General features: G+C 44.2%; 1 protein-coding gene across 4 annotated transcripts in view; it reads left to right on the top strand.

Annotated features, from left to right (window-relative positions):
• Positions 1 to 46: 46 nt before the first annotated feature.
• LCMT2 (leucine carboxyl methyltransferase 2) overlaps positions 47 to 26002 on the top strand; it is a 26212-nt gene continuing 256 nt past the window's right edge. The window contains exons 1-14 of one of the 4 annotated variants that reach the window (XM_052813031.1): positions 47 to 160; positions 444 to 574; positions 2755 to 2836; positions 3188 to 3368; positions 5740 to 5896; positions 6336 to 6525; positions 6953 to 7060; positions 8850 to 8892; positions 11093 to 11350; positions 12304 to 12534; positions 16349 to 16446; positions 22120 to 22307; positions 22397 to 22532; positions 25870 to 26002. The exon at positions 25870 to 26002 is cut by the window's right edge and continues 256 nt beyond it. In XM_052813031.1, coding sequence (XP_052668991.1) covers positions 122 to 160; positions 444 to 574; positions 2755 to 2836; positions 3188 to 3368; positions 5740 to 5896; positions 6336 to 6525; positions 6953 to 7060; positions 8850 to 8892; positions 11093 to 11350; positions 12304 to 12534; positions 16349 to 16446; positions 22120 to 22307; positions 22397 to 22532; positions 25870 to 26002 — 1975 coding nt within the window. In that variant the 5' untranslated portion in view covers positions 47 to 121. Of the gene's footprint in view, positions 161 to 443; positions 575 to 607; positions 810 to 923; positions 946 to 2754; positions 2837 to 3187; positions 3369 to 5739; positions 5897 to 6335; positions 6526 to 6952; positions 7061 to 8801; positions 8893 to 11092; positions 11351 to 12303; positions 12535 to 16348; positions 16447 to 22119; positions 22308 to 22396; positions 22533 to 25869 lie in introns of those variants that run through there. The other 3 variants (XM_052813030.1, XM_052813033.1, XM_052813034.1) reach the window with 3 other exon arrangements.

Below are 26002 nucleotides of genomic sequence, written 5' to 3'. Positions count from 1 at the left end.
CGCTCCACCGGGAGCCCCCCGCCCCCGACGCTCCCTGCGCCGGGCGCCGCGCGCGGCGCGTCACTCCCTGCGCCCGGCGGTGCGGTCGCCCTTCCCGGCGCAGCGGCCCGTTGCGCGCAGGATGAGCCGCGGGCGTCCGGGCGCCCCGCGCGCCGCCGCCGTGAGTGACCCTCGGCCGGGCGCCGCCGCCCCTCGGCGCAGCCGTGGCCCCGGCGCGGGTGGCGGGGCCCGGACTGGCTTCGGGGGACGAGGGGAGGCAAACGCGGGCGCGGGGGGAGGGGAGGCTGGGACGTGAACGGGGTTCGGCGGCGCCGGCTGTAACTGCCCCCTTGGCGCTGCCTCGCGCCGCCGTCCCGCCCCACTAGGCCCGGCCGCTTCCCGACCCGCGGCGTCGGACGGAAGCGCCGGCGCCGCGGACCTTAAACGTGTCCTTGTCCCGGCAGGTCCAGGGCACCGGCGGCAGCAGCGCCGTCAGCAAGTGCTCGGCGGCGGCGCGGGGCTACATCCAGGATCGGTTCCTGCGGCTCCTGGTGGGGCGGCGGCGGCGGCGGCGGCGAGCCCCGCTTGTGCACCGGTGAGGAGCGGGCGCTGCGCGGGGCCCTCGGCTTCTGTGGCTGCCGAGCCCCGGCGCCGGCGGGTCGGCGTGGGGCTCGCTGCCTCCCGCCTCTCGGGGTGCAGAAAGGCCCTAGTGATTCCCCGCACCCCTTGAGTTGTCACTGCTGTTTAAGGCACAGCTTCTTAAAATGCATTTTAAGGAAGGTACGCATGGTGACGGAGTGGCAACTTGCAGAGCGCTGTCTCTCGGGAAGGTAACCTTTTTAGACTGTTAGTGTAATTTTTTTTTACATGGTTTGTGGGCAAAAATCGAAAGCTTTGTCCTGAGTGAAATGTGTGGCTGGACTGGTTCCTAACTCCCATATTCAATGCTGCTGAAAACTACTTTCAGTAAGATTGGAAAACTAATGTACTAAAAATGTTAGCATGTCAATGGTTTTCTCATTAATTCTCAAGAACATTACAATTTCAGTAAGGTATTTGGTGGCTCAGGGAAACAGTATTATCTTTTGAATTGGTGGTGACTGACCAGCAGGTCTTCTCTGGAGCTTTGCAGGACACAAGCACGAATGTTTTAATGCGCATGTGTAGAGGGTTCTACGCTTATATGGTAGTGGAGTTTACAAGTAATACAAGGCTAATAGTTTAATGCAGTCAAAGTGTCTGTGAGTTGCTAAAGGAACTTCATTCAGGGATGTTGTGGTTTAACCCCAGCCAGCAACTAACCACCACACAGCCACTCGCTCGCTCCTCCCCCCTCCCAGTGGGATGGGGAGAATAGGAAAAAAAAAAAAGTAAAACTCGTGGGTTGAGATAGAACAGTTTAATAACAAAAGTAAAATAAAATGCAATACTAACAATAATAATAAAAAAATAGAATAATAATAGTAATAATAACATAAAGGAATAAAATAAAGACCAACAAGAAAAGACAAGTGGTGCACAGTGCAATTGCTCACCACCCACTGACTGATGTCCGAGCAGCAATCTGCCCCTCCCGGCCAACTCCCCCCAGTTAATATACTGAGCATGACATTCTATGGTATGGAATATCCCTTCAGCTCTTTCAGGTCAGCTGTCCTGGCCATGCTCCCTCCCAGCTTCTTGTACACCTGCTTGCTGGCAGAGCAGGGGAAACTGAAAAATCCTTAACTTAGGATAAGCGCTACTTAGCAACAACTAAAACATCAGTGTGTTATCAACATTATTCTCACGCTAAATCCAAAACACACAGTACCAGCTACTAAGAAGAAAATTACCTCTATCCCAGCCAAAACCAGGACAAGGGGAAAAAAAAAAAAAAAAGTGGTATTCAAGCAGAAGCCTGCAGGCCTATGAAAACAAGTGTTGCTCATCAGGTCACGAAGCTGAGCCTGTGTTGACTTGTCATGTGGCATTGGCATGCCAAACTAAATTCATAGAAAGAGTTATGTATTGCAGTTGTCAACACTGTCATGACGAATTTTGGGACATCTTAGAGTATCTAGTGAAGTCTTTAGTCCCTGCGAGGCATGGGGATGACAACATGCTTGCTAAAGGGGGTGATAGGAACTGGTAAGCCTGGTGGGGACGTGATGAAACACAATAAAAGAAAATGCCAAGGAAAAAGAGATACCAGTCCCTACTAGACTAGGCAAATAGTAATCACTTTCCAGGAGTTAGGCTTCCATGCATTCAGAAAACAGAATGAAATTCCTTTCCTGACTTTGCTTCTCTTCCCTTTTTTGTTCACCTCTCACTGCATTTGCACACAGTGTCATTCATTTTGTTATACTCAATAGCCTCTTGTAAGTAAAGGAGTTAATTTCATATTGTTATGGCACCTGATTTGGGGCAGGAACTCTGGTATTGGCCACCCACATTGCAGGGGAGCATCCTAACTGTCTGGATTCTTACTTTTTCATCCAGTGAGTATTTATTTATGTAAAACAGAACAGGTCCAGCTAGGATATCTACACGTTTTCTCTGGGTTATCCATAATCTTGTTGGTTAATACACTTACTGAATACAGGAGATGTGTATTTATTAACAAGCTCTAGATATGACAAATCATCAGAGGTTTCCCAGTGCAGGTCTATAAATGTGGGGTTATTGGGTAGAAGCTGAGAGAGAAAAAATCAGGTTTTTTGAAATGGAGGATGCCAGTGCTGGAGAAATAGGGTACCTGGACAGTGATTACAACTGAATTTCATTCCACAGGGGTTATTACATCCGCGCCCGTGCTGTAGATCACTGCATTCAAGACTTCCTGCTGAAGACCCAAAGCCACCCTAGGACACAGGTGCATTTTCTTTGTCTGGGTGTACTAGCAATTTCCACTGTATATGTGAAAAGTCTTTTTGGCATCTTGGCACTGCAGTAGCTTATTAGTGCATCTGTTGTGATCCTTTCCTAGAAGAGGATCTTTTTTGAAGAGCACAGAGAATCTGACTGGCACTGCTGAGGCTGTCCATTTGTCCCTTTGACAGAAGTATCTGGGAGGGGGCAATAACTACACAAAATTCTTCTACCTCTTGCAGGAGATTGTCTGATTTTGTCACTCTACAGATGATGTGATTGAATATTTTTCACACCTAGATGCTCAGGATGCTGCTAGAGTTGAGTATAACTTTTTCTGATAATTTCTTTGCAGATCCTGTCTTTAGGTGCTGGCTTTGACTCCTTATACTTCCGTTTGAAGGACATAGGTCTTCTGCATCACACTGTGGTATATGAGGTGGATTTCCCAAGTGTGGCATGCCAGAAAGCTACTCTGATCAAAAGAATGAAAGAGTTGTCAGCACTGGTGGGAGATACTGGAGGGGAAGAATTAGGTACAATATTTATGGAAGGTTTTCTAGATACTAAATGTTTAGAATAAGCAAACATAGCTTCAGCCTGTAAAAAGCGAGATACGATGGTAGAGGAACTACGAAGTTGTAGATGAAAAGCATGTTCATTTTCTGAAAAATTTTGGGACAAATAAATCATTCATAAGCATTGGGAGATAATAAGATGATGTATAGCTGCCAGAATGGATTTATCAGGAGCGTATTATATCAAACCAAGTTCAGTTTCTTTCTGTTACAATTTCTGAGGTACTGTGTCCAGCTTTGGGCTCACTAGTACAAAGACAGTGGCGAACTGCAGCATGTCCAGTGAGAGGTCACACAAATGATAAAGTGGTAGAGCACATGACATAGGAGGGGAGGCTGAGAGAACTGGGTTTGTTCTCCCTTAAGAAGAGGAGGTTAGGAGCGAGGGAGGTAAGTCTTACTGCAGTCTTCAACTAGCTAACGGGAGAGCGTAGAAAAGATGGAGCCAGACTTTTCCTGGAGGCATGAAGCAAACAGTCAAGGGGCAATGGTTGCAAATTGCAACAAAGGAAATTCCAGTTATGTATAATGAATTTTTTTTTTTTTTTTTCTGCCATGTGAGTAGTTAGAAACGGGAGCAGGTTGCCCAGAAAGGTGGTAGAATCTCCAGCCTTGGAGATAGTTAGAGCTTGACTGGACAAAGCCTTGAGCAACCTGATACAGGTAACTCTGTTGTGAGCAAGGAGTTGGACTAGATGACCTTCAAATGCCCCTTTCAACCTAAATTATACTGCGATTTATAGGCTTTATGGGTAGGAGGGAAGGTATGATTCTTAGGTGTCTTGACTGTAATAAAACATTAATCGTTATGTTACCTGACTTTTTTTTTCCCTCTCCAAGGCAGGAAAAAATGAGCCTTATGAAACTACTGTAGAATTAAAGCAGAGCTGAAAGGATTATTATGCTAGCTAAGTACTAAGGGGCAGTTCAGTGGCAAAATGGAGGAGTGTAAAGTATGGGATTCACTAGAGGTTTCTCCTGATTTTCTTCAATGTTTCCGTTAATATTTTAGATGATATGCTGTAGAAGGTGAAAATGTAATAAACCAGCAAGAAATAGGGAAGGTTGCAATATGGCGGATGAGAGTAGGATTTTGACAAAGTGCATGAATGGTCTGGAAAATGTGGAATGAAATACAATAGGGACATACATATGTAAGCTGCTACATTTAGACTGTAATAATCAATTTAAATACAGATGGAAGACAGCTACAGAGGTAGGTGCAGAGCGCAAGTCCCTGGCTCCCGTGAGCAGTTGAACAAGTCTTAGTGAGTAGCTCTTCCATGAGCTTGTTCAGTTTCCTTTTGAATCCATTGATGTTTTTAATATTGGCAGCATCCCGTGGCAAAGAATTCTGTCCATACCAGTAATCTTCAAGTACTTAAATTAAAAGGTAGGTGGGGTGTCAGAAGAGTTGGGAATACCCTGTTCTCTGTGTCCAGAGGGCAGGAAGTGATGGATAGACAAGTTGTTAGAAGAAATTAACAGGGAACCCTGGGATGGGCTTCTGAAGAAGGCCATTTTGCCTCTGGTAATGGATGCCTTTGAGAACAGTATAGATTAACAGTTCTCAGGACAGGTGTAATTGTTGGATTGTACTGGTACAGAGTAGCTGGTTTCTAAATGTACTTTACAATTAGCTTTGTCTATGTTTGGTTTTGGCTGAAACAGGTCAACAAGCTATAGCTTATGATGCTCTTACGGAGTACGGAGGTATGTCATGGTAATGCTTGTAAATCATAAATTGGAACTTATTTCCTGAGAACGGTGATCTGTGAGATTAGTCCTGGTGTTTGCAGACAGCTAGCATGTGTTGGTTCAGGATTCAGTGCCATTTTACAGAAATGACATCTATTTAAAAAACAAACAAACAGACCCCCAAAATCTCAAGAATGGTTTTATGGTTGTGAGGCAAACCATTCAAATTCTATCAAAGCAATGGTACTTTCTTAGCCTAAACTGAGAGGTCTATAAAAGACAGCCTTTAAGATTTGATTCTGAATTATAGTAGTTCTATAAAAATGTTGTTAAAGTAAATATGATAAAGTTCTGTTGTTATAGTAAATGTGATAATTCTATGAGAAATCGGTAGGTAAAATTTGCATTAGGAATAATGGAGTTTTAGGTCTGCATGTAACGGATCGCTTCTCGACTATCCCTTTATGGTTCATTTAGTGATGGGGATTTTCTTGTACATGTCCCAAAGAAATTGACTTGATGGGCACAGCCTTGTGAGCAATTGCCTGTGGGGTTGATTTTCCTACTTGTCCCTTTTGGTCTCAGTATTGCATCAGTGCTGTAGTGAGATAGTATCATTTTTGTCTCCCAGGAGTCATTACCTTTTCTGGAGAGGATTATAAATTACTGGGAGTGGATTTATCGGAGCTGTCTGAGCTGGAGAGAGCTCTCGAGGAAGCAGGACTGGACAATGGAATCCCCACCCTCTTCATAGCAGAGGTGGTGCTCACCTACATGGAAAATAGCAGGTCAGTTGCGTTATCCTGTTAGCTAGGTGGAAAAATGAAAAGAATAAGGTTCTCTGTATGTACATCACCTGGGGCTGGGAGACCTGCTGTCTTATAACTAAAGCCTCAGGAATTCTGTGGAAGTCCTAAACAGCTCCTTACATCATAATTGTGATGGGGTAATTGATGTCCACATTACATCCTAAAAGGGAGGAAAAAAAGAAGAAAAACCTCGAACGAGTGATTTTGAGTTTCTTCTTCTTCTCGTCCCCTGAATACTCTGCACAGATGGGGGAGGAGATGTTCGTAAGTCCCCAGCACAGGATTCTCTTTTGTCTATTACCTCTGTCAGGATGCCTTAATAGCATGCTTTGTGGTGTTGCAGGAAGATGTGTTGCATCTGCCAGATGATAGGTGGGCCCTCAGTTATTTCATTTCTTACGCACAATCTGCCTGACAGGTCAGATGCCTTGATTCAATGGGCAGCAGAGCATTTCTCTCAGGCATGCTTTCTGCTGTATGAGCAGATGCACCCAGAGGACCCCTTTGGACGTGTTATGCAGCAGCATTTTAGCCAGCTGAACTCGGTACTTCATTCTTTGGCACAGTACCCTGATTGTGAGGCACAGCAGAGGCGCTTTTTTGAAAAGGTAAGTACCTGCAGCTCTAGGGCACACATGAAGCATGATTTACCTGGGAAAGATTGTAACATTAAATAATTTCAGAAGTCATCAGCTGTGTCAGTTACGGGTTGAAGCAAACAGGGCCAAGGCCGAGACACTGCCTTCTCTAGTAGCATGACTAGTCATTTGAAGGTCCTTCCAACCAACTTGCAGCTTACTTTCTGGTATGGGATTAAGGCAAGATGGGTTCCTGTGAGACTTTAGATATAATAAATTAAGTTCTTAAGAGCTTTACAGGTAAGAGATCTATCTTCACCAGATTCTGGGCTGCTGTTGTTCCAGCTAGACAGTCTTAAAGGCTCATGCAGGTGTTTATTTTAGGGTCTTTGTTTTCTTCTGCAAAGTGATCCTCTATCCTTCCAGAGGTAATAATTTTGAGTGATTTCTCTTTTAGGGCTGGACTGAGTGCAGTGTCATGGATATGAATGAGTTTTTCACCTGTTGTACTCCAGAAGATGAGCAGCAAAGAGTGCAGGCTCTGGAGCCTTTTGATGAATACGAGGTAACCCTCCTTTATTCTGAACACCAGTGACCTAGCTTTGATGTGGTAAGGTGTCTGCAATTTCTTATGGTCACAGTACTGTACAAGAGCTTCTGAGGTATAGGTGTTCATGTAGGCAGAAAGGATCTTGAATCAGATTTAGTTAATACAGAGCCTGCAGGAAGCTCAATGTGGAGCTGGGGCAAGTAGCATTGGAAGAAGACTCTCTTTGGTGCTAGAAAAGCTTCGTATTCCTTCCTCGGTGAGTGGTCTCTCAAGGAGACAGTCTTAGCATAGCAAACTAGCTGGTGGTATAAAAGATGTTGTAGATGCTAAAAGTTTGCATGGGTTCAAGGGGCAATTATTTTAATGAAAGAGAAGTCCATTGAGGATTACTGAATACATAAAAGTACACCTGATGTGAGGTTCCTGACTGCAAATGGTTGGGACCATTCCTGGGGGAAGTAGATTGCACTTGTACTGCTGTCTTGTATTTCCGTAGGCTATTACTGTTTGTCATTGCTGGATACAGATTACTACGTTCAGATATTTTTTGTCTGACTCTGTACAGGTATTCCTATATTAATGATTGAAATTTAACTATGACTATTCTTTGCCATTTTAATGTTAACTGCTGGCAAAGTTTGTGACTATTTGAAGTCTAGAAGAGAAGGTAAGTCAAAGATACTGAGTAACTTTGAGATAAATATCCTGTAGGATACTTACTACAAGTTTCCCTATCGATTTTGTGGTTCTCTGTTTATAATTCTCTCTAGAAATCTTAATGGCCTGCAGTATGAAAACAATTTAATGTGCTTGCATTTATTTTGCCAACATGCAGGATCTGCTCTGCTTCATGAATGCAAAAGGGATGACTGAAAGATGCTGGCAGATTTGCAAGTGGTGTAGAGATGTGTACAAGAATTATTGCAGATCAAGGCAATTGCTCATACAGTGAGAAAGGAAAGACTTTTTATAATTTTCCTTATAGCGGAGGTTAACATGTACACAAGTCCAAGCTGAAAAATGTGCATAGGAGTAAGATATGTGATTACAGAGAGGTCTACAATTAGCCCTTGAGATAAAGTAACGTCGAGGTCTTGCTGGAAACAAGCTTGATCAAATTAGATAAGAAATGTAAAATACACACTTAGTGCTGAGGGTGACTAATTTTTAGAATAATTAGCCTAGGGACAAATAGTGGATTCTTCCATTTTTGGTATTTACATTAATTTTTGGCTATCACTTTTCAAAAGATGCTTTTTACTTCTGGTAGAATTTGGGCCAATGATGCCAATATTGTGGTTTCTTGCACCCTTTAAATTCATGGTTATGCCTTCCAGTCACGTAGTTGGCTGAATATATCCTCATGCAATGTATAATTAAGCTGTGGAACTCCTTGCCACTAGCATGTTAGAGGTGATAGGAGTTTATGTGAGTTCAAATTACAACTGGATGGGTTCATGGATGAGAAATCCATCAAGGACTGTTCAGTACAAAGACACAGCTTCTTGCTTAGAAAATCCCTGAGCTGTAAATTTTTGAAGGTTGGAGTGAGGAAAGTATTTATATACTTGCTTTTTCTCAGATTCAACTTTAGTCTTCTGATTTTGGCCACTGTTAGAAACAGTGCTAGGCTAGGTTGGTCTTTGATTTGATCACCCTGGCCATTCTGAGATCCTTACTACTCTGAGATTTTGAGGGGGATTGTTTTTGTTTTGTTTTGGTTTTTTTTTGTTTTTTTTCTTTGGGCTTGCTGCAGGAATGGCATCTGAAATGTTCTCATTACTTTGTCTTGACTGCATCAAAGGGGATGGAACCTTCCTGGACTCCGTTGTTATCCAATATGACAGGTACATACTGACTAGTTTTCGTAGTATTCTTTTATGTCATGCAGGCTTCTCTGAGAGGTTTTAGGAGACAATAAAACTCTGGAAGGAACAGATGGGATGCTGCCATGCGAGTAGCTTTCTCCATCCTTCTAACAATGGTTCTGCTGTCCATAGGGAGGCCAGGGCAACGTCCTGACTCTGGTGGTTCTGATCAGTTTAATTCTTTCAGTTTATTGAACGTTCCAGTCTGAACAGCTCTTCCTTCTGTTTATACGTGGGGCCCTCCAGTGCATGGCTGCAATGCCAGTCTGCTCTGTTCCTCCTCCTATTTTTGGGATCCCACAGACTCTCCCTTTTCAACTTATTCCCACTTGCCTCCATACATGACTCTCTGAGCCATTCTATCCTTCCAGCTCCCAAAAGGTTGTTATGTTTTACTTACTGCACTGTCAAACTATTGTCCAGCAGAGCACTCAGGAGCGTGTCACAGTTTCTGTTCTGTTATCCCCTGTGGGTGGAATTGTACATGTAGTATTTCTGTTTCTGAAATGCTTTTAAATCTGTATGTTGCTTTTATCAGCTGGGAGAAAAGTGGTACCTCTGGGGAAAAGCCAAGACCAAGACTGTGTTTCCATGATAAAAAGGACTTGGTAGCAGTAGCAGTCCAAGAAATTCCTGCTTTTAGCTGCTTGCTTCCTTTTTCTGGGTGGAAAACAGAAGGTTATTTTTAACCTGTTTCACATCACTAGTCTTGTTCACAGTATAGCACCACAAGTAGTTCTGTCTGCAACTTTCAGTCGATATCTGTGTTTTAGGGAGCAGGAAAAGCAGCCGCGAAAGGATAAGGCAGGATGGCATTCCTTAAGCCAACAAGGCTACTGAATCCATTGTGTTGTGTCTTGGTTAGGTGTGAAAACATGTAGTGAAACCGAAGCTAAATGAATGTGGGTGTGGTTAAATATACTGTGTGATTGTCACTGGTCCTTATGTTAAAACCTGAAAGACTCCTAAATGCGTAGGACCTATCCTTACATTAAAAAAAATAATCTGACATTTGCTTAACTGACATTAACACAGTGAAGACGCTTCATTCATTAGAGACAGGAATAGGGTCTTTCTGCTGCTGTCTCTGTTGTATTCAAAACTGATAGCAAGAGCCTTCAAAATCTGGTAAATTATCCATGCTTAGATATTTTTTACTGGTAATGGCAAAAGGTACATATCAAATACCAGTATGTGCCCCCAACTATCCTCTCAAATAGGCTTGGGTCCCTGTTCAAGACAGCGCAAGTACTAAATCTTCCAAACAGAGCATGATTTAAGTATATTTTCCAAAATGAAAAAAACCCTCAGTCTTAAAAAGATCCATCAGTAGAAAGAGATTTAAGCCCAAGGAGATGAAATTTTTTACTTCATCAAACAACAGAAAGTAGTGTCTTGTACTAAACAACATTCAGGCAATTTTTCTGGGTATGGCATACGAAAAATAGACTGAGCGCTGCTTCTCCTCCACCTCATCATCTCTTACAACACAAGAATAAGGCACTTGATTGAAACGAAGAAGATGCAAATTCAAAACTGATTAAAAGAAAACAATTTGTAAAATGCAGAGGTGAGCTAGAGTCCTGTGTTGAAAGCTTGTTTCATACTAAGGGATATAATATTTAGAGAGAAGATATTTACATACCTGAAAATATTCTCTTGTAGTACGACCATTGGAATTAACAGAGATTATTCTTCATGCTTTAGAACTTTATTTCAATGCTTTTGTGAAGGTAGGGTCAAATTCTAGCAAGAAACTTTGAAATCCAGCTTCCAGGTGTTTGTCCTTTTTCTGCTGTTCTTTGCTAATTAAGTAGCCAAATACTGTCTTCATCAGAAAGGTACTCCTTTTGAAGGTATTGCAGTAATTCCTATCTTACTACAGCAGTTTAGGACACTGCAGTCTTTTAGCCAGTCTTACCTCCACCCCATTAAAGCAGTCTCAGAACTGTGTCAGGAGCTGAGGGAGCAGTAAGCAGAAGTTGAAAGTTGGCACAGTGGTAGTTTAAACAATTACAGCTTGATTTTGAGGGCATGTCAGATTGTCTGTGTGCTCTGTCAACTTGCTTCACGATTTTGTCTTCTTGAAAAGCTGAACAGACTTGCTTGATCTCGCATTTAAAATGTAGTCCTTGGTTCCTCCTTGTGCATAAGTTCTTTGTTTCTCTTTGGCTTACAGTTCCTCATCATGATGAGACTGTCAGGATGGCTGGGAGTATCACTGCAGCAGTGTGTGCAATGCACTCTGAAATTTCTGGCCTGAGACGTTATGGTCACCACTCTGTTCTTATAAAACCCAATGTGATTCTCACCACTGGAGGCTTTGGGGAGGAGGATGGACAACACTGCCGTATGAGAAATTTTCATGTGCTAATTAAGCATGCAGGCTACTGGAAAGCTGGCTGTGTGAAAAAGGAAAATCCTGATAAAAGATGGGGTGAGTTCCCATACTGATGGCAAGTGTAAGGAAGACATTTTTGTGCTAACAACAAAATGATGTCTAGTGGAAAAGCGATGTCACAGCGCAATTATGCTGGCAGTCAGAGAGATCTGAAGGTTCTGAATGCTAAGTGCCGGGTCCTGCACTTGGGTCACAACAACCCCATGCAATGCTACAGGCTTGGGGAAGAGCGGCGGGAAAGCTGCCTGGCAGAAAAGGACCTGGCGGTGTTGGTCGACGGCCAGCTGAGTATGAGCCAGCAGTGTGCCCAGGTGGCCAAGGCGGCCAATAGCATCCTGCCTTGTGTCAGAAATGGTGTGGCCAGCAGTACTAGGGCAGTGATCATCTGCCTGTACTCGGCACTGGTGAAGCTGCACCTCAAATACTGTGTTCAGTTTTGGGCCCCTCGCTCCAAGAAAGATATTGAGGTGCTGGACTGCATCCAAAGAAGAGCAACAAAGCTGGTGAAGGGTCTAGAGAGGAAGTCTTATGAGGAACGGCTGAGGGAACTGGGGTTGTTTAGCTTGGAGAAGAGGAGGCTGAGGGGAGACCCATCGCTCTCTACAACTGCCTGAAAGGAGGTTGTAGCGAGGTGGATGTCGATCCCTTTTCCCAAGTAAGAAGTGATAGGACAAGAGTAAACGGCCTCAAGTTGTGCCAGGGGAGGTTTAGATTGGATATTAGGAGAAATTTCTTCACTGAAAGGGCTGTCAAGCATTGGAACAGGCTGCCCAGGGAAGTGGTCGATTCGCCATCACTGGAGGTATTTAAAAGACATGTAGATGTGGCACTTAGGGGCGTGGTTTAGCGGTGGACTTGGCAGTGTTAGGTTAACGGTTGGACTCGGTGATCTTAAGGGTCTTTTCCAACCTAAATGATTCTATGATTCTATAAATTTTGTGGGAGAAAGATTTGTGTGAACTGTGATGATTTTTTTTGGATCTCCACAGATGAGCGGTTGTACCATACTGTGTCATGTCTCTCGAACAGCCTGGCCCTGGTGGTAGGAGGACGAACATCCCCATCAAGTGCAGGTTTGGGAATGTTGTGGCTAAAGTTCCCTGAAACCTGTAATGCGTCAGACCCAAATGACATTACAGTGGAGCTTGTAAGTCTGCAGCCTGCTGCTGAACCAGCTGCTTTGCGTTGGAGACACAGCACAACTGAAGTAATATTCAAAGGTAAAAAGCCTAGAAAGAGTGGAAATGGCTGTAGGTATGCGGAAGTATACAAATTTCAGAATATATGGGGCAGTCCTGTCCAGACAGTGAGGTCTAAAAGGCAAGCTGTCATGATATTGCCTTAACTTTTTATGTAGTACAGGCTATACAGTTAATGTTGGTGCGTAGTATTCCTTTGGCTGAAACAATAGCTTTTTGCTGAACATTTTGGAAAGAATATGATCTCGATAGATTCATCAGCACTTTAGAGAATCCAGTTACATTTCATAAAAAATTTTGTTCAGTGGTGATTTGTTTTCCTGGGCTTAAAGACTTAAGGCTTAAACTTCATTTGAATGTATTTTCCTTATCATATCTACCCAGTTCTTGTTGTGCCTTTTTTGTTTGTCAAGTCCGAAAGTGTTTGTGAGAGGCTTTACTAAAACTGACAAAAGGGAAAGACGGGACAGTCTCAGCTGAGTTTCCTGAACTGAGCAACTGAATTGGTTGATCCAACAACGGAGCAGGATTTCAATTATCTGTGCCATTAATACATGGTTGACTTGTACCTTGTGATAATGGCTTTTATTATAGATGAGCTGCAATCTTGTTAGTTTTCTGGATGCAGGGCAGGAATCAAAAAGTATGTATGATTGTATAGTGCTGAAAAAAGCTCATAATGCATTTTTCAAAGTGCTACAATATATACTTGCAACTGCAGTTTCACAAACACACCTACCCACAGATGAAAAAGACTCATTTCAGCTGTTCCTGTTTAAGGTGCAGGATGTGGCCAGACAGGCATACTGACCAGCAACCTGTTTACGTATGATTAGCCCTTTTTATCTTTTTATCCTTCTGTCTTCCTGTGTTTGTACCTCCCCAAATCACCTAAACCCATGCCTTCTCCTGCCTCTGGTTCCTCTCCTGAGCATTCCATATTAAGTCTTATGCAAACCCCCAATGCTTCTCCTCAGCATCTTATAATGTGTCCCATAACCCCTAGGCAGTACCCCCTCAAAGGTGCTCCAGAGACTTGGTCCTGTTCACTCATTTTGGTGGGTTTCACAGCTGGACAATGGGGCTGATAGTTCTCCTGGGACAGCCCTGGGAGGAGCCAGAACAGATGGTCTGCTTCTATAAGCGTGTAATTGGGGTTCTCTTGCCTGCATAACTGCTGCTGCCTCTCTGTGCTCCCCATGTGCATGAGGAAATGAGCATTTTATGGCTTGATTGCTCTCTTGAGATGGGTCTGGAAGTAGCTGAGGCAGGATATTATTTGGGTTCCCCCACCTTATTTTGCCTCTGTGCTCCTCTGTGGGTGCGCAGGTGAGCTTTTTAGCACATAACGTAGCACTGCTACTCAGTAAGGCTTTGTAATGATGAACAGATGCTTAAAAGAAAAGCAAAGCAAATGTTAAGAATTCTTAGCGCTATGAATTACTAGTAAAGGAACAAAACCCAGAATGGTGAATACTGTTCTGCCATTATGTAAATCATAGAATCATAGAATGGTTTGGGTTGGAAGGGACCTTTAAAGATCATCTAGTTCCACCCCCCCTGCTCTGGGCAGGGACATCTTCAATTAGATCAGGTTGCTCAAAGCCCCATCCAACCTGACCTTGAACACTTCCAGGGATGGGACATCCACAGTTCCTTGGGGCAACCTGCTCCAGTGTCTCACCACCCTTATAGTAAAGAATTTATTCCTTATATCTAATATAAATCAACCGTCTTTTAGTTTAAAGCCAGTACCCCTTGTCCTGTCACTACAGGCCCTGCTAAAAAGTCTCAGTCTTTCTTATAAGCCCCCTCCAAGTATTGAAAGGCTGCAGTAAGGTCTCCCTGAAGCCTTTTCTTCTCCAGGCTGAACAATTCCAACTCTTTCAGACTTTCCTCATAGGAGAGGTGTTCCAGCCCTCTGACCATTTTCGTGGCCTTCCTCTGGACCCGCTCTAGCACATCCATGTCTGTCTTGTGCTGGGAACCCCAAAGCTGGATGCATTGCTCCAGGTGGGGTCTCATGAGAGCAGAGCAGAGGGGGAGAATCACCTCCCTTGACCTACTGCCCATGCTTCTTTTGATGCAGCCCAGGATGCGATTGGCTTTCTGGGCTGCAGGTGCACATTGCCAGCTCATATCTAAGTTTTCATCCACCAGTACCCCCAAGTCCTTCTCTGCAGGGCTGCTCTCAATCCCTCCCTCCTCAGTCTGTACTGATGCTGGGTATTGCCCTGACCCAGGTGCAGGACATTGCACTTGGCCTTGTTGAACTTCATGAGGTTTGTATTGGCCCACTTCTCAAGCCTGCCAGTAGAAAAGAAATTAAAAGAGGCTTTGAGATCTCTTCTTGACACTTGAAATATGATAATTTCCTATTTCTTAAACCACATAATACCCAGTGTTAAGTAGAATTGAAACCTAGGGAAATAATCTCTTCTGGAAGACTGATTCTTTGAGATCATTTATGGCTTAAGGTTATTCATGCTTGATCACACCAGAAAGAAGTTTCAGAACTTCCTCTCTGAAGTATAATATTTTAATTCTGGAGCATTATGGAGCAGGATCCCTAGCTCTTAATCCAGGAGAAGTGCCTCAGAAGAAATGTTACTCTTCTAATAGCAGTTGACAAATATTCAGTAGTTCTGAATAGGTCTAGAATCAAGCCTTGCAATGGCACGCTGAAGGTTTGTCTAGTAAAAGATATTGACCGTAAGGGGCAAAAACTTGAGCGGTTGTTATCAAGTCAGTGGTGGGACTTAGTGGAATCCCAAAGGTGAAAGCTGTCATTTCTTTAAGCTGTTTAATTCTCCGCTAGGTGGCAGGGAGCTATTGAAGGGGAACACCAGGGGAATTGTTAAGTAGTTGTTAGTGTAGTCTGAAGCATACTTTGAATTTGTGAAGCAGTGTTTAATTAGCACCATAATGTAGTTTAGAGTTCAGCCTTCCAGTCAATATTTTACATCAAAGAAGCAAATGCTAAATGGGAAAATAAAATTTTATAAATAATACATTGGGTTTTGTCTTTGTCAGACTGTATTGTATCATCTTATTTTTCCCCTGATTTTGCTTCGTAGCTGAAGTGATCAACACTTGTCTTATCTGCACAGTCCATTATGAAGAAGTGAGCTGACAGTGCACAGTGCAGATAACGCACATCCTTGACATCTATCCAAAGTACTTTTGTACCTTCTTTTTGAGGCTTCTCCAGATTAACTCCTACACACTTAAATTATCATTATCTCTGTTTTGTGTGAACAAACACACGTTCTTGCTATCTTATGAGGATTTATCTGTTTTCTTGGGATAAATGTCATTTTGTTGCTATGATTTATGTACTTAGGGTTTTCTAGTTTTATTAGTTCTACAGGTGTAATCTTTCCATTGCCTGAATTTTCAGTCCTTAAGTCTATCAGGTATATTAAAAACCATGTTTTCTCCTTTTGGTTTTGAGACTACAGTGTGTGATTTCCATTCAGACCTTAACATTCAGAAACTACGTAACGTAAGTGGATGATGGCTGTCTTTTGAATGACCACAAATGTGAAGAATGCAGCTTTTTAGTAAAAATATTTAGTCTTTCATGTGTCTTATAGAAGATCTAGATACAAGAGTAATTCCTGTATCTATGAAACAATTTCTTGCATTTATTGCTAAAGTAGGGAAATGTTCATTGGGTTGCAGGATGTCTTAATATAAATAGTGTAGAAAACTTCTGCCTGTCTGCCTTAATTTCTGTCTTTGGTCAGATTCCCTTCTATGCAAATGGAAATTTTTGCTTTTGTGACATACCAAATTCTATCTTCTCTTTTCTCCTGGTTGTCTTTTTCTGTAGGCGAGAAGTACCTGTTTCTGTATGGTGGCCGCTCTGCAATGGAGCCTGTGCTAGGGGATTGGTATTTCCTGCACGCTCAGGAACTTTCCTGCACTGTGGTAAGAACTTAGGGAGGCCCTGGGGAGTAGAAATTGCCTTCACTTCACAGGTGCACGCTGCTGTATTGGAAGCCCAGCTAAATCACAGTGTTATTACCATATTGAAGTGGATGGCATTGGCAGTACTGTCACACTTCACGGTGATTAGAGTTAGAGCTAACTTCTAAACACCTTGCTATTTAGTGGAATACAGTCTTCACAGAATAGTTGAGGTCGGAAGGGACATCTGAAGACCATCTGGTCCAGCACCCTTGCTTAAAGCAGGTCTAACTAGAACAGGTTGCTCAGGGTATTGTCCAGTTGGGTTTTGATTATCTCCAAAGATAACAGACTCCGCAACCTCTTTGGGCAGCCTATTCCAGTGCTTGACCTCATAGGAAAATGTGAGGGTTTTTTTATATTTAAGTGGGTTTTTCTGTATTTCAGTTTGTGCCCATTGCCTCTGGCCCTGTTGCTGGATGCTACTGAGAACGTTCTGTCTCTGTCTTCTTTCCTGTATCCCATTAGGCGTTTATACGCGTTGATAAGATTTCCCTGTCAGCGTTCTCAGTCACCGAGGCAAGCAGCTCCGGTGCCAGCACGATCTGCAGTGGCTGCTGTAGTGCGGTGTGCAGGGAGGTTTCCTGAACCGGGGAAACCTCAGGGGAGTGCAGAGACAGGGCCAGGAGCAGCCACGGCCAAGCACCCCCCGCCACCTCTAAAAGAAAACCGTAAGGAATGCTAGTGACCAGGGCAGGCAGACAGGGCATGGTGTGTCAGCCAGGGCTTGGCGCAGCAGTTTGCGTGGCAGTTTGCACGGCAGGGCGCTGTAACTTTGCTGGCTCGGGCAGGGAGCGGTGGCCTCTACCCGGCAGGAGGCTATGTCCAGATTGATGCAGCTTCCCAGGCAGAGCTCCCATGGGAACATGCTGCTACCCAGGTGTCAGGGTGCAGGGTGCGCCCTACTCCTACGCCAGTACTGGACAGCAGTAGTGGGCACACCTGTGGGAGGTGCATCCAGATAGAGGAAATCCCCAGCTTTGTGGAAGAGCTCTGGGAGGAGGGGAACAGGTTGAGTAGTATCAGGGAGTCTGAGAAGGAGATTGTCTACTGGAACCGCACCCTACCTTCCCTGGGACAGACCTGTCAGGCAGACAGCACACATGATATGGAAGATTCCTTGTCCTCTCAACACGTGGCAGAATGTGGTGATTTAAGGGATAGAGGAGAATGGTGACAAGTTCCTGCCTGGTGCACCAGGCACATCTCCTCTGTGGCTACCTCACCTTCCCAGGTGTCCTTGTACAATAGGTATGAGGCTCTGGACGTGGAATGAAACAACGATGAAGTTGATGGTCCGTCTAGGTTGGAGGTGTCGCCAAGGTTAAGTCGGCCTACACCCTGCATCAGAACCATTCCATTAAGAAAAAAAGACACGTCATTGTCATAGGAGACTCTCTTCTGAGGGGAACAGAAGGCCCAATATGCTGACCAGACCCACTTCTTAGGGAAGTCTGCGGTCACCATGGGGCCTGGGTCAAAGATGTTACAAGAAAACTTCCTACACTGGTATGGCCCTCGGATTGTTAGCCATTATTGCTTTTTCATGTAGGCAGCAATGAAGTTGCAGTAAGAAGTCCAGTGGCGATCAAAAGACACTTCAGGGCCTTGGGACGACTGGTTAAGGGTTCAGGAGCCACAAGTAGTGTTTTCCTCTATCCTTCCAGTTGCAGGGAATGATGTTGGAAGAAACAGGTAGACCCAGTTGATCAATACCGGGCTCCGTGACTGGTGTCACTGGCAGAATTTTCGGTTTTTTGATCACGGGTCAGTCTGCACTACACCAGGCCTGCTGGCGATAGATGGGTGCACCTTTCTCAAAGGGAGAAAAGGGTCTTTGCACAGGAGTCAGCAGGGCTCGTCGAAAGAGCTTTAAACTAGATTTGAAGGGGGAAAGGGATAAAACCAGGCTCGCTAGTGGTTAGCCACAGGATGGCATGCCAATGTTTGAGGGATGGTGTGCTAGTGAGGTCCTTCAGTCTGCTCCATGATGTGCTGAGTACACTGGAGCGAATGTGAAATGTCTCTATACTAATGCGCACAGCATGAGGAATAAACAAGAGGAGGTAGAAGCTTTCGCCCAGTCCCAGAGCTACGACATCATTGGCATAAGAGAAACCTGGTGGGATGAGTCCTCTGGCTGGTGTGCTGTGATGGATGGTTATAGGCTCTTCAGGAGGGATAGGCAGGGCATGCAAGGCAGGGGGGTGGCGCTGTATATAAGGGAGGGGTGGGATTGTATGGCACTTGCAGTTGGCATCGACATGGTTGAGAGCCTCTGGGTAAGGATTAAGGGGAAAGCAAATAAAGCAGATGTTCTTGTGGGAGTCTACTATTGACCACCCAGCCAGGACAACGACACCGATGAATTATTCTGTAAGGAATTGAGAGATACCTCTAGATCAGCTGCCCTTGTCCTTATGGGTGATTTTAACTTCCCAGATGTCAACTGGGTACATCATACAGCAGACACAAACAGGTCCAGGAAATTCCTGGAGCACATTGAAGATAACTTCTTGGTGCATGTACTAAAGGAGCCAACTAGGAAAGGTGCCCTCCTAGATTTGTTGCCTGTAAACAGCAAAGGACTCACGGGCAAAGTGGTGACTGGTGGCTGTCTTGGTCACAGTGACCATGAAGTAGTTGAGTTTCAAATCCTTGGCGGTAGGAGAAGAACTGCCAGCAAAACTTTGATGCTGGATATGGGGACGTCAGGCTGCTGAAGGAACTAGTTAGTAAGGTCCCCTGGGATTCTGCTTTTGAAGGCATTGAGGTCCATGAATGCTGGTTACTTTTTAAAAGCACAGGAGTAGGCAATTCCAAAGTGTCAGGCAAGTGGGGCAGAAGGCCGGCTTGGCTGAGCAGGGATATTCTTCTAGAACTTAGGCAGAAAAGGAAAGTGTATGGACATCGGGAGCAAGGACAGGTGACATGGGAGGACTACAGGGATGCTGTTTGCCACTGTAGGGAGAAAATTCGTGTGGCCAAAGCTTCATTAGAGTTCAAGCTGGCCAGTACTGTGAAGGACAACAAAAAGGGCTTTTTAAAATATATTAACAGCAGAAGGACAATTGGAGATAACATTGGTCTGTTACTTGACAAGGTCGGTCACCTCACAAATAGGGACATAGAAGAAGTGGAGACTTCAATGCCTTCTTCGCCTCTAACACTGATGGTGGGCTCTGGGACCCCCAGAACCCACTGTTGGAAGACTGTGACTGGGGGAATGATAAACTCCCAGCTGACTCTGAACTTGTTCGAGACTTGCTGCTCCAGCTGGATGCACATAAATCTATGGGGCCTGATGGGATTCATACCAAAGTACTGAAAGAGCTGGGCGATGTTATTACAGAAGCTCTTTCCATTATTTTTCAATGATCTTCAGGGTCTGGAGAGGTCCCAGTTGACTGGAAGCTGGCAAATGTCCTAATTTTCAGGAAGGATAAGAAGAAAGAGCCTGGTAATTACAGGCCTGTCAGTCTCACTTCGGTGCCTGGTAAAATTATGGAGAAGGTTATTCTGGGAGTTATTGAAAAACACTTGAGAGACAACGCAGTCATTGGTCATACCCAGCCTCATGAGGGGAGAGTCCTGCTTAACTAATTTAATTTCCTTTTATGACAAGGTCACCTATCTAGTTCACCAAGGGAAGCCAGTAGATGTGGGGTTTTTTTTTTTTTATTTTAGCAAAGCTTTTGATGCTGTCTCTCACAGTATCCTTCTGGACAAAATGTCCAGCATACAGCTAGACAAGTCCATAATATGATGGATGAACAATTGGCTGACAGGCCGGGCTCTAAAAGTTGCAGTAGATGGGGTTACACCAGGCTGGCAGCCAGTCACCAGTGGGATTCCGCAGGGCTCAATTATAGGGCCAGTGCTTTTTAATGTTTTTACAGATGATCTGGATGCAGGAATTGAATGTACATTAAGTTAAGTTTGCTGATGATAGTAAACTAGGAGGAGCTGTGGACTCCCTCAAGGGTAGAGAGGCCTTACAGAGAGATCTGGATTGATGGGCCGAGGCCAACTGTATGAGGTTCAACAAGGCCAAGTGCCGGGTCCTGCACTTGGGTCACAGCGACCCCAGGCAACGCTACAGGCTTGGGGAAGAGTGGCTGGAAAGCTGCCTGGCAGAAAAAGACCTCAGGGTGTTGGTTGACAGCCGGCTGAATATGAGCCAGCAGTGTGCCCAGGTGGCCAAGAAGACTAACGGCATCCTGGCCTGTATCAGAAATAGCGTGGCCGGCAGGAGCAGGGAAGTGATTGTTCCCCTGTACTCGGCACTGGTGAGGCCGCACCTCGAGTCCTGTGTTCAGTTCTGGGCCCCTCACTACAGGAAAGACATCGAGGTGCTGGAGCGTGTCCAGAGAAGGGCAACCAAGTTGGTGAGGGGCCTGGAGCACAAGTCTGATGAGGAGCGGCTGAGGGAGCTGGGGTGGTTTGGTCTGGAGAAAAGGAGGCTGAGGGGAGACCTTATCGCTCTCTACAACTACCTGAAAGGAGGTTGTAGTGAGGTGGGTGCTGGTCTCTTCTGTCAGGTGGCTGGAGATAGGACGAGAGAAAATGGCCTCAAGTTGCGGCAGGGGAGGTTTAGATTGGATATTAGGAAAAATTTCTTCACTGAGAGGGTTGTCAAACATTGGAACAGGCTGCCCAGGGAAGTGGTGGTGTCACCATCCCCTGGAGGTATTCAGAAAGCATGTAGACAAGGCACTTCAGGACATGGTTTAGTGGGCATGGTTGACGGTTGGACTTGATGATCTTAAAGGTCTTTTCCAACCTAAATGATTCTGTGATTCTAGAGAGCTGGGCAGTCACCCACCAAGCATATGGAATTTAACAAGAGCAAGTCCCAGATTCTGTACCTAGGACAAAGTAATCCTGGTTATACATACAAATTGGGGTACAAGAGGCTGGAGAGCAGCCCTAGACTGCCTAAAGAGGTGAGAAATTCTTGTCACTGCAGACTTTCCGAAACTATTAAATAACCATCTCTCCAGATGATAATAGATATAGTTGAATTTGCTTTAGGAGAAAGGGATGGACCAGATGGCCTCCAAAATTTTCTCCACAGCTTGTTTGCTATGATATTCCATTAAACCCCTCATCTTACATTTTTTCCTTTAGTGCAAGCACTAAAGGTTTCCTTTCTGCATATTAGTACTGCAGTTCAGCATTTTATCTTGCTCTGTGGTTTGAACCACCGATCACCTGCTTTACTGATCACTGCATTAGTCTATGTGTTTGTACACTTGCGGTTCTCAGGTGCATGTCTTGAACAGAAGGCAGCATGCAAGAATGCAAATACAGTAACCTCTAATAAATGTGCAGAAATAAAACCCTCTAAAGACTGAATGATATTAAATATACTGAGGGCCAGAGAAATATTGGAAATGGTGTAAATGGAAACACTTCTGCTTAGCTGTCCCTAGAGGAACATGTGTAGGTTGGGTTTTTTTGATTGTTCCCTATCATGTTTACTCTGTTCCCCTCCAGCAACTGTTCCTATCCTGTGGCAGGAAAGAATATTACATCGCACAGGACATGCAACAAAAGAGATCTTTTAAGAGCCTGGACATGAAGAAGACACTTAGCTTGGCAAACTTCAGCCTTGGACTTATGTTTTTCTAGATTCCTGTTGAGGGTCCAGTACCAGAAAGCCGTCACTCTCACAGCGCCTGTAGCTGGAAAGGAGGAGTGCTAATTGCAGGAGGTCTGGGAGCAGCTGAGCAGCCCTTAGGTTCAGTTTTCTTTCTGAGGGAGCTTGAACATGGCTTTCAGTGGCAGACAGTAGAGACTCACCCTCCTCTCATCCCAAGGTAAGTAGACAGCATTCAGCAGTGAATCCGTGGCCTGTCTCTACCTACCTCTGTTACTAATGGAGTTCAATCTCATTTTGAACTCACAGGTATTCACATACTGCACACGTGCATGACGGAAAACTTCTGCTTGTTGGTGGCGTGTGGTTTCACTCATCCTCTGTGCCAGGCATCACTGTCATTGACTTAATGACTGGTCTCTGCTTGGACTATACAATTAATGTAGTAAGTACTGAAATTTTTCTTTCAAGGTAAACAGTGTTGTGTGAAGGAACATGGTAACTTTAGGGCTATTACCTGAAGTGGAGTAGGGAATGCAAAGTAGGCAAATTTGTAAGTGGAATAAACATTCCCTGTTCGAGGTAGAATCTAATTTTGAAGTGCTTTTGCCAGCCCAGAGAACATAATAGTGTTAAGAGAGGGAGAGTCTGAATGTGCAGAAGACTGTAGGGCATGGAGCTCCTCTATTCCAGACAGGGGGAGCAGAACTGAGATGGGCACAAGCATAGTAATTTCAGGATGTCTGTGGAAGAAGAGAACAGATCAAACCAGAGCCTCAGATAGTCTTTGTGGAGGTCTGTGGTATAATTTAATTAAAAACTTCATGGTGGAAATTGCTGTGTGCTATAGCTGCTGCCTGAAGTACAGTAAGAAAACAGCATGGAAATACTGGAAACACCACTTAAACATAAGAAAACTTTTTACTGTAAGGGTGATTGAACACTGAACAGGTTGCTCAGAGAGGCTGAGGTGTCTCCATCATTGGAGATATTAAAAACCTGACTAGGCAAGGTACTGAGCAACCTGCTGTAGTTGAGCCTGCTTCGAACAGGGGTGGCTGGACTAGATGTACTTCCCTTCCAACCTCAACTATTCTGTGATTCTGTTCTATGATTCAGTGAAGAACAATCATACAGGTGATGTCACACAGCAGGATTTTGGCATACTCTGGGCAAAACTTAGTCTAAATCTGTGAGTAGCCCTCATCTGTGATAATACTGCCTGGAGTACAAGAAAAACATGGACCTGTTGGAGCGGGTCCAGAGGAGGGCCACAAAAATGATCAGAGGCTTGGAACACCTGTCCTGTGAGGACAGGCTGAGAGAGAGTTGGGGTTGTTCAGCCTGGAGAAGAGAAGGCTCCGGGCAGAACTTATTGCAGCCTTTCAATACTTAAAGGGGGCTCATAAGAAAGATGGGGACAGACTTTTTAGTAGGGCCTGTAGTGACCGGACAAGGGGTAATGGTTTTAAACTAAAAGAGGGGAGATTCAGACTAGATGTAAGGAAGAAATTTGTTATGCTGAGCGTGGTGAAACACTGGCACAGGTTGCCCAGAGAGGTGGTTGATGCCCCATGCCTGGACACATTCAAGGCCAGGTTGGACGGAGCTCTGAGCGACCTGATCTAGTTGTCCCTGTCCCATGTCCCATCTAGAAGATCTCCCTGCTCATTGCAGGGGGGTTGGACTAGATGACCTTTAAATGTCCCTTCCAACCCAAACCATTCTATGATTCTATGAGAAAGATTCTGTTGCTTGACAAGTTTTTATTTATCTTTTATGTAAAGAAAGAAATTTCTTTAGATACCTGTACCTATGGATCCTGTCCGTGGTGAAACTGGAATTTGTGACTGGTCTGTTGTTTATAATGGGTAGCATGCGTGCATCTGGCTGACCTTGCAGCATTTTCGTGAGGGCATAAAGCATGAAGTATGCTTAAGTGTAGTTTAGTTTTTTCTTACTCTCTGTAGCAGAAGTTTTAAGTGGCCTAGGGTTCTTTAGATAAAATAGGCTACTTTTGTTGGATAGCAGTGAGGATGGGTATGGTGATAATAAAGTTGTATCTACAAGAATAGAACTTTCCATTCAATGCAGATGGATTGGTAGCTGCCTTTGTTTATGGGCTGTTTGCTTTGACTTAGGTGAAACTCTGTAGGCTCTTGAACCTACCAGTGTTGACGCAGAAGTCACGGACACTGCGCACAATCAATATGATCAAGCAGATGCCACTTTATTGCCAAGATAGCTCGGTTTATATGTTCATTCTAGTTACTGTTCACGCATAAGCAAATTAGAGATTGGTTAGCATGAGCTGTCCACGCGCCTAGTTACACCTAGTGATTGGTTATAACAACACCGTACACGCGCATAAACATAAGGCATAATTGGTTGTATTAACTAAAACATGCGAAACTTGTCTCAGTCTAATTGGTCAAGATAAGCTGTGGAATTGAGGTTCTTTGCCAAGTTCCCTTTATCGTGGAATGCACACCTGTGTTCTTCTAATTGGCATCTTTCTTTTTTTGTCTTCTTGTTTATTCTGTTCAAGGCCTTCTAAAGGCATCTGGAATGCTCTTACTACCGTTAGCTAAATATGTGTCCACAAGCAAAGCATCCTTGAAGTCTGCTGCTTACAAAACATCCTTGGCTCACAAATTGATCAATTCTATTGAGTCTGGATTGTTCACTATGTGCCCATTACTTTCCAAGTATCCCACATACCAGTACTGTGCTAAAGTATTGATAGTACTGTACAGTGTATGTGGATTGGTCCCAAGTTTTGAAAGACTGGAATTGTCAGTGATTTTCTGTGCATACTGGATACTATTAGTATTACTGCTTTGATACATGCGTTAGAAGGTGATAGCACCAAAACCATTGGCTGGCAGCTTTCTCTGTGCTTGAAAAAGCCGTGGAACGCTTACCATGGGCAGATATATCTTTCTTAACCACTATCCCTTAACCTTTCTCCAAGAATATAGACGAGACTACCCTCATAAAAGTTGCCTTCTGTCTTGAGCATTTTACAAGGGAAGCCTCTACAACCTGTCCTCTTCAGATTCCAGCGGCCCCAACAATAAATGAATTGCCAACACAGCAGTTTTGTTACTGCTACAGTCTGTTATCTGCCACAAGTGTGTGTCCAGGGTTCACTTTCCTGAGCTTTTGAATATTGGAGGTCATCACGACAGAGCTTCTTTTCAGATTGTCAGATACACAGGTTATAAATCAGAAGTTTCGTGGACCTCACATGTATAACTATACTTTAGGCTGTCTACTTTGTGGTGAAGAGGGCATGACTGTTCATTGCTTCTTTCGATATAAGAACTAGGAGACATCAAAAGAAGCTAGCAGGCAATATGCTTCAAAAGAGTGCTTCATATGAAACATAGGTAAGCTCTGGAACTCCTTACCACGGGAGATGGATGCCAAAGGTTACACGGATTCAGAAAGTGACTGGCTGTGTTCTTGGAAGGAAAAACATTAAAGTTCAAGGAGTACAAAGACATTCTCTCTCATTAAAAATCACTGAACTCCAAGTTGTTGGGTGGGTGGCGTACACTAGAGGAGTATATCATGGTTTCCTTGTTCCTGTGTTCTCTAGCTATCTAATTTTGCCCACATTTGTGAGTGGTATAGTGGACTAAATGGTCCTAGATGGGACCTAATGTGGTTGTTCTTAACTTTCTAATGAAAGTACCATCTGAAATATCTCTACAGCATTGTATAAGGTACACGTGTTTTGAAGTCCTGTATGTTCAAAATCTCCTTTCCTTTTTTAGGAGCATCTGGAGTGGCCATTAATGCTCCATAATCATAGTAGTGTCTTTCTGCCAAATGAGAAGGAGTTGTTGCTTATTGGCGGTGGTGGGAACTGCTTCTCCTTTGGGACGCACCTGAACCCAGAGCCTGTCT

This window comes from Harpia harpyja, chromosome 17 (genome assembly GCF_026419915.1).
Source record: "Harpia harpyja isolate bHarHar1 chromosome 17, bHarHar1 primary haplotype, whole genome shotgun sequence".
In the NCBI taxonomy this organism is placed as follows: domain Eukaryota; kingdom Metazoa; phylum Chordata; class Aves; order Accipitriformes; family Accipitridae; genus Harpia; species Harpia harpyja.
This window is presented reverse-complemented; position numbering and strand designations above follow the sequence as displayed.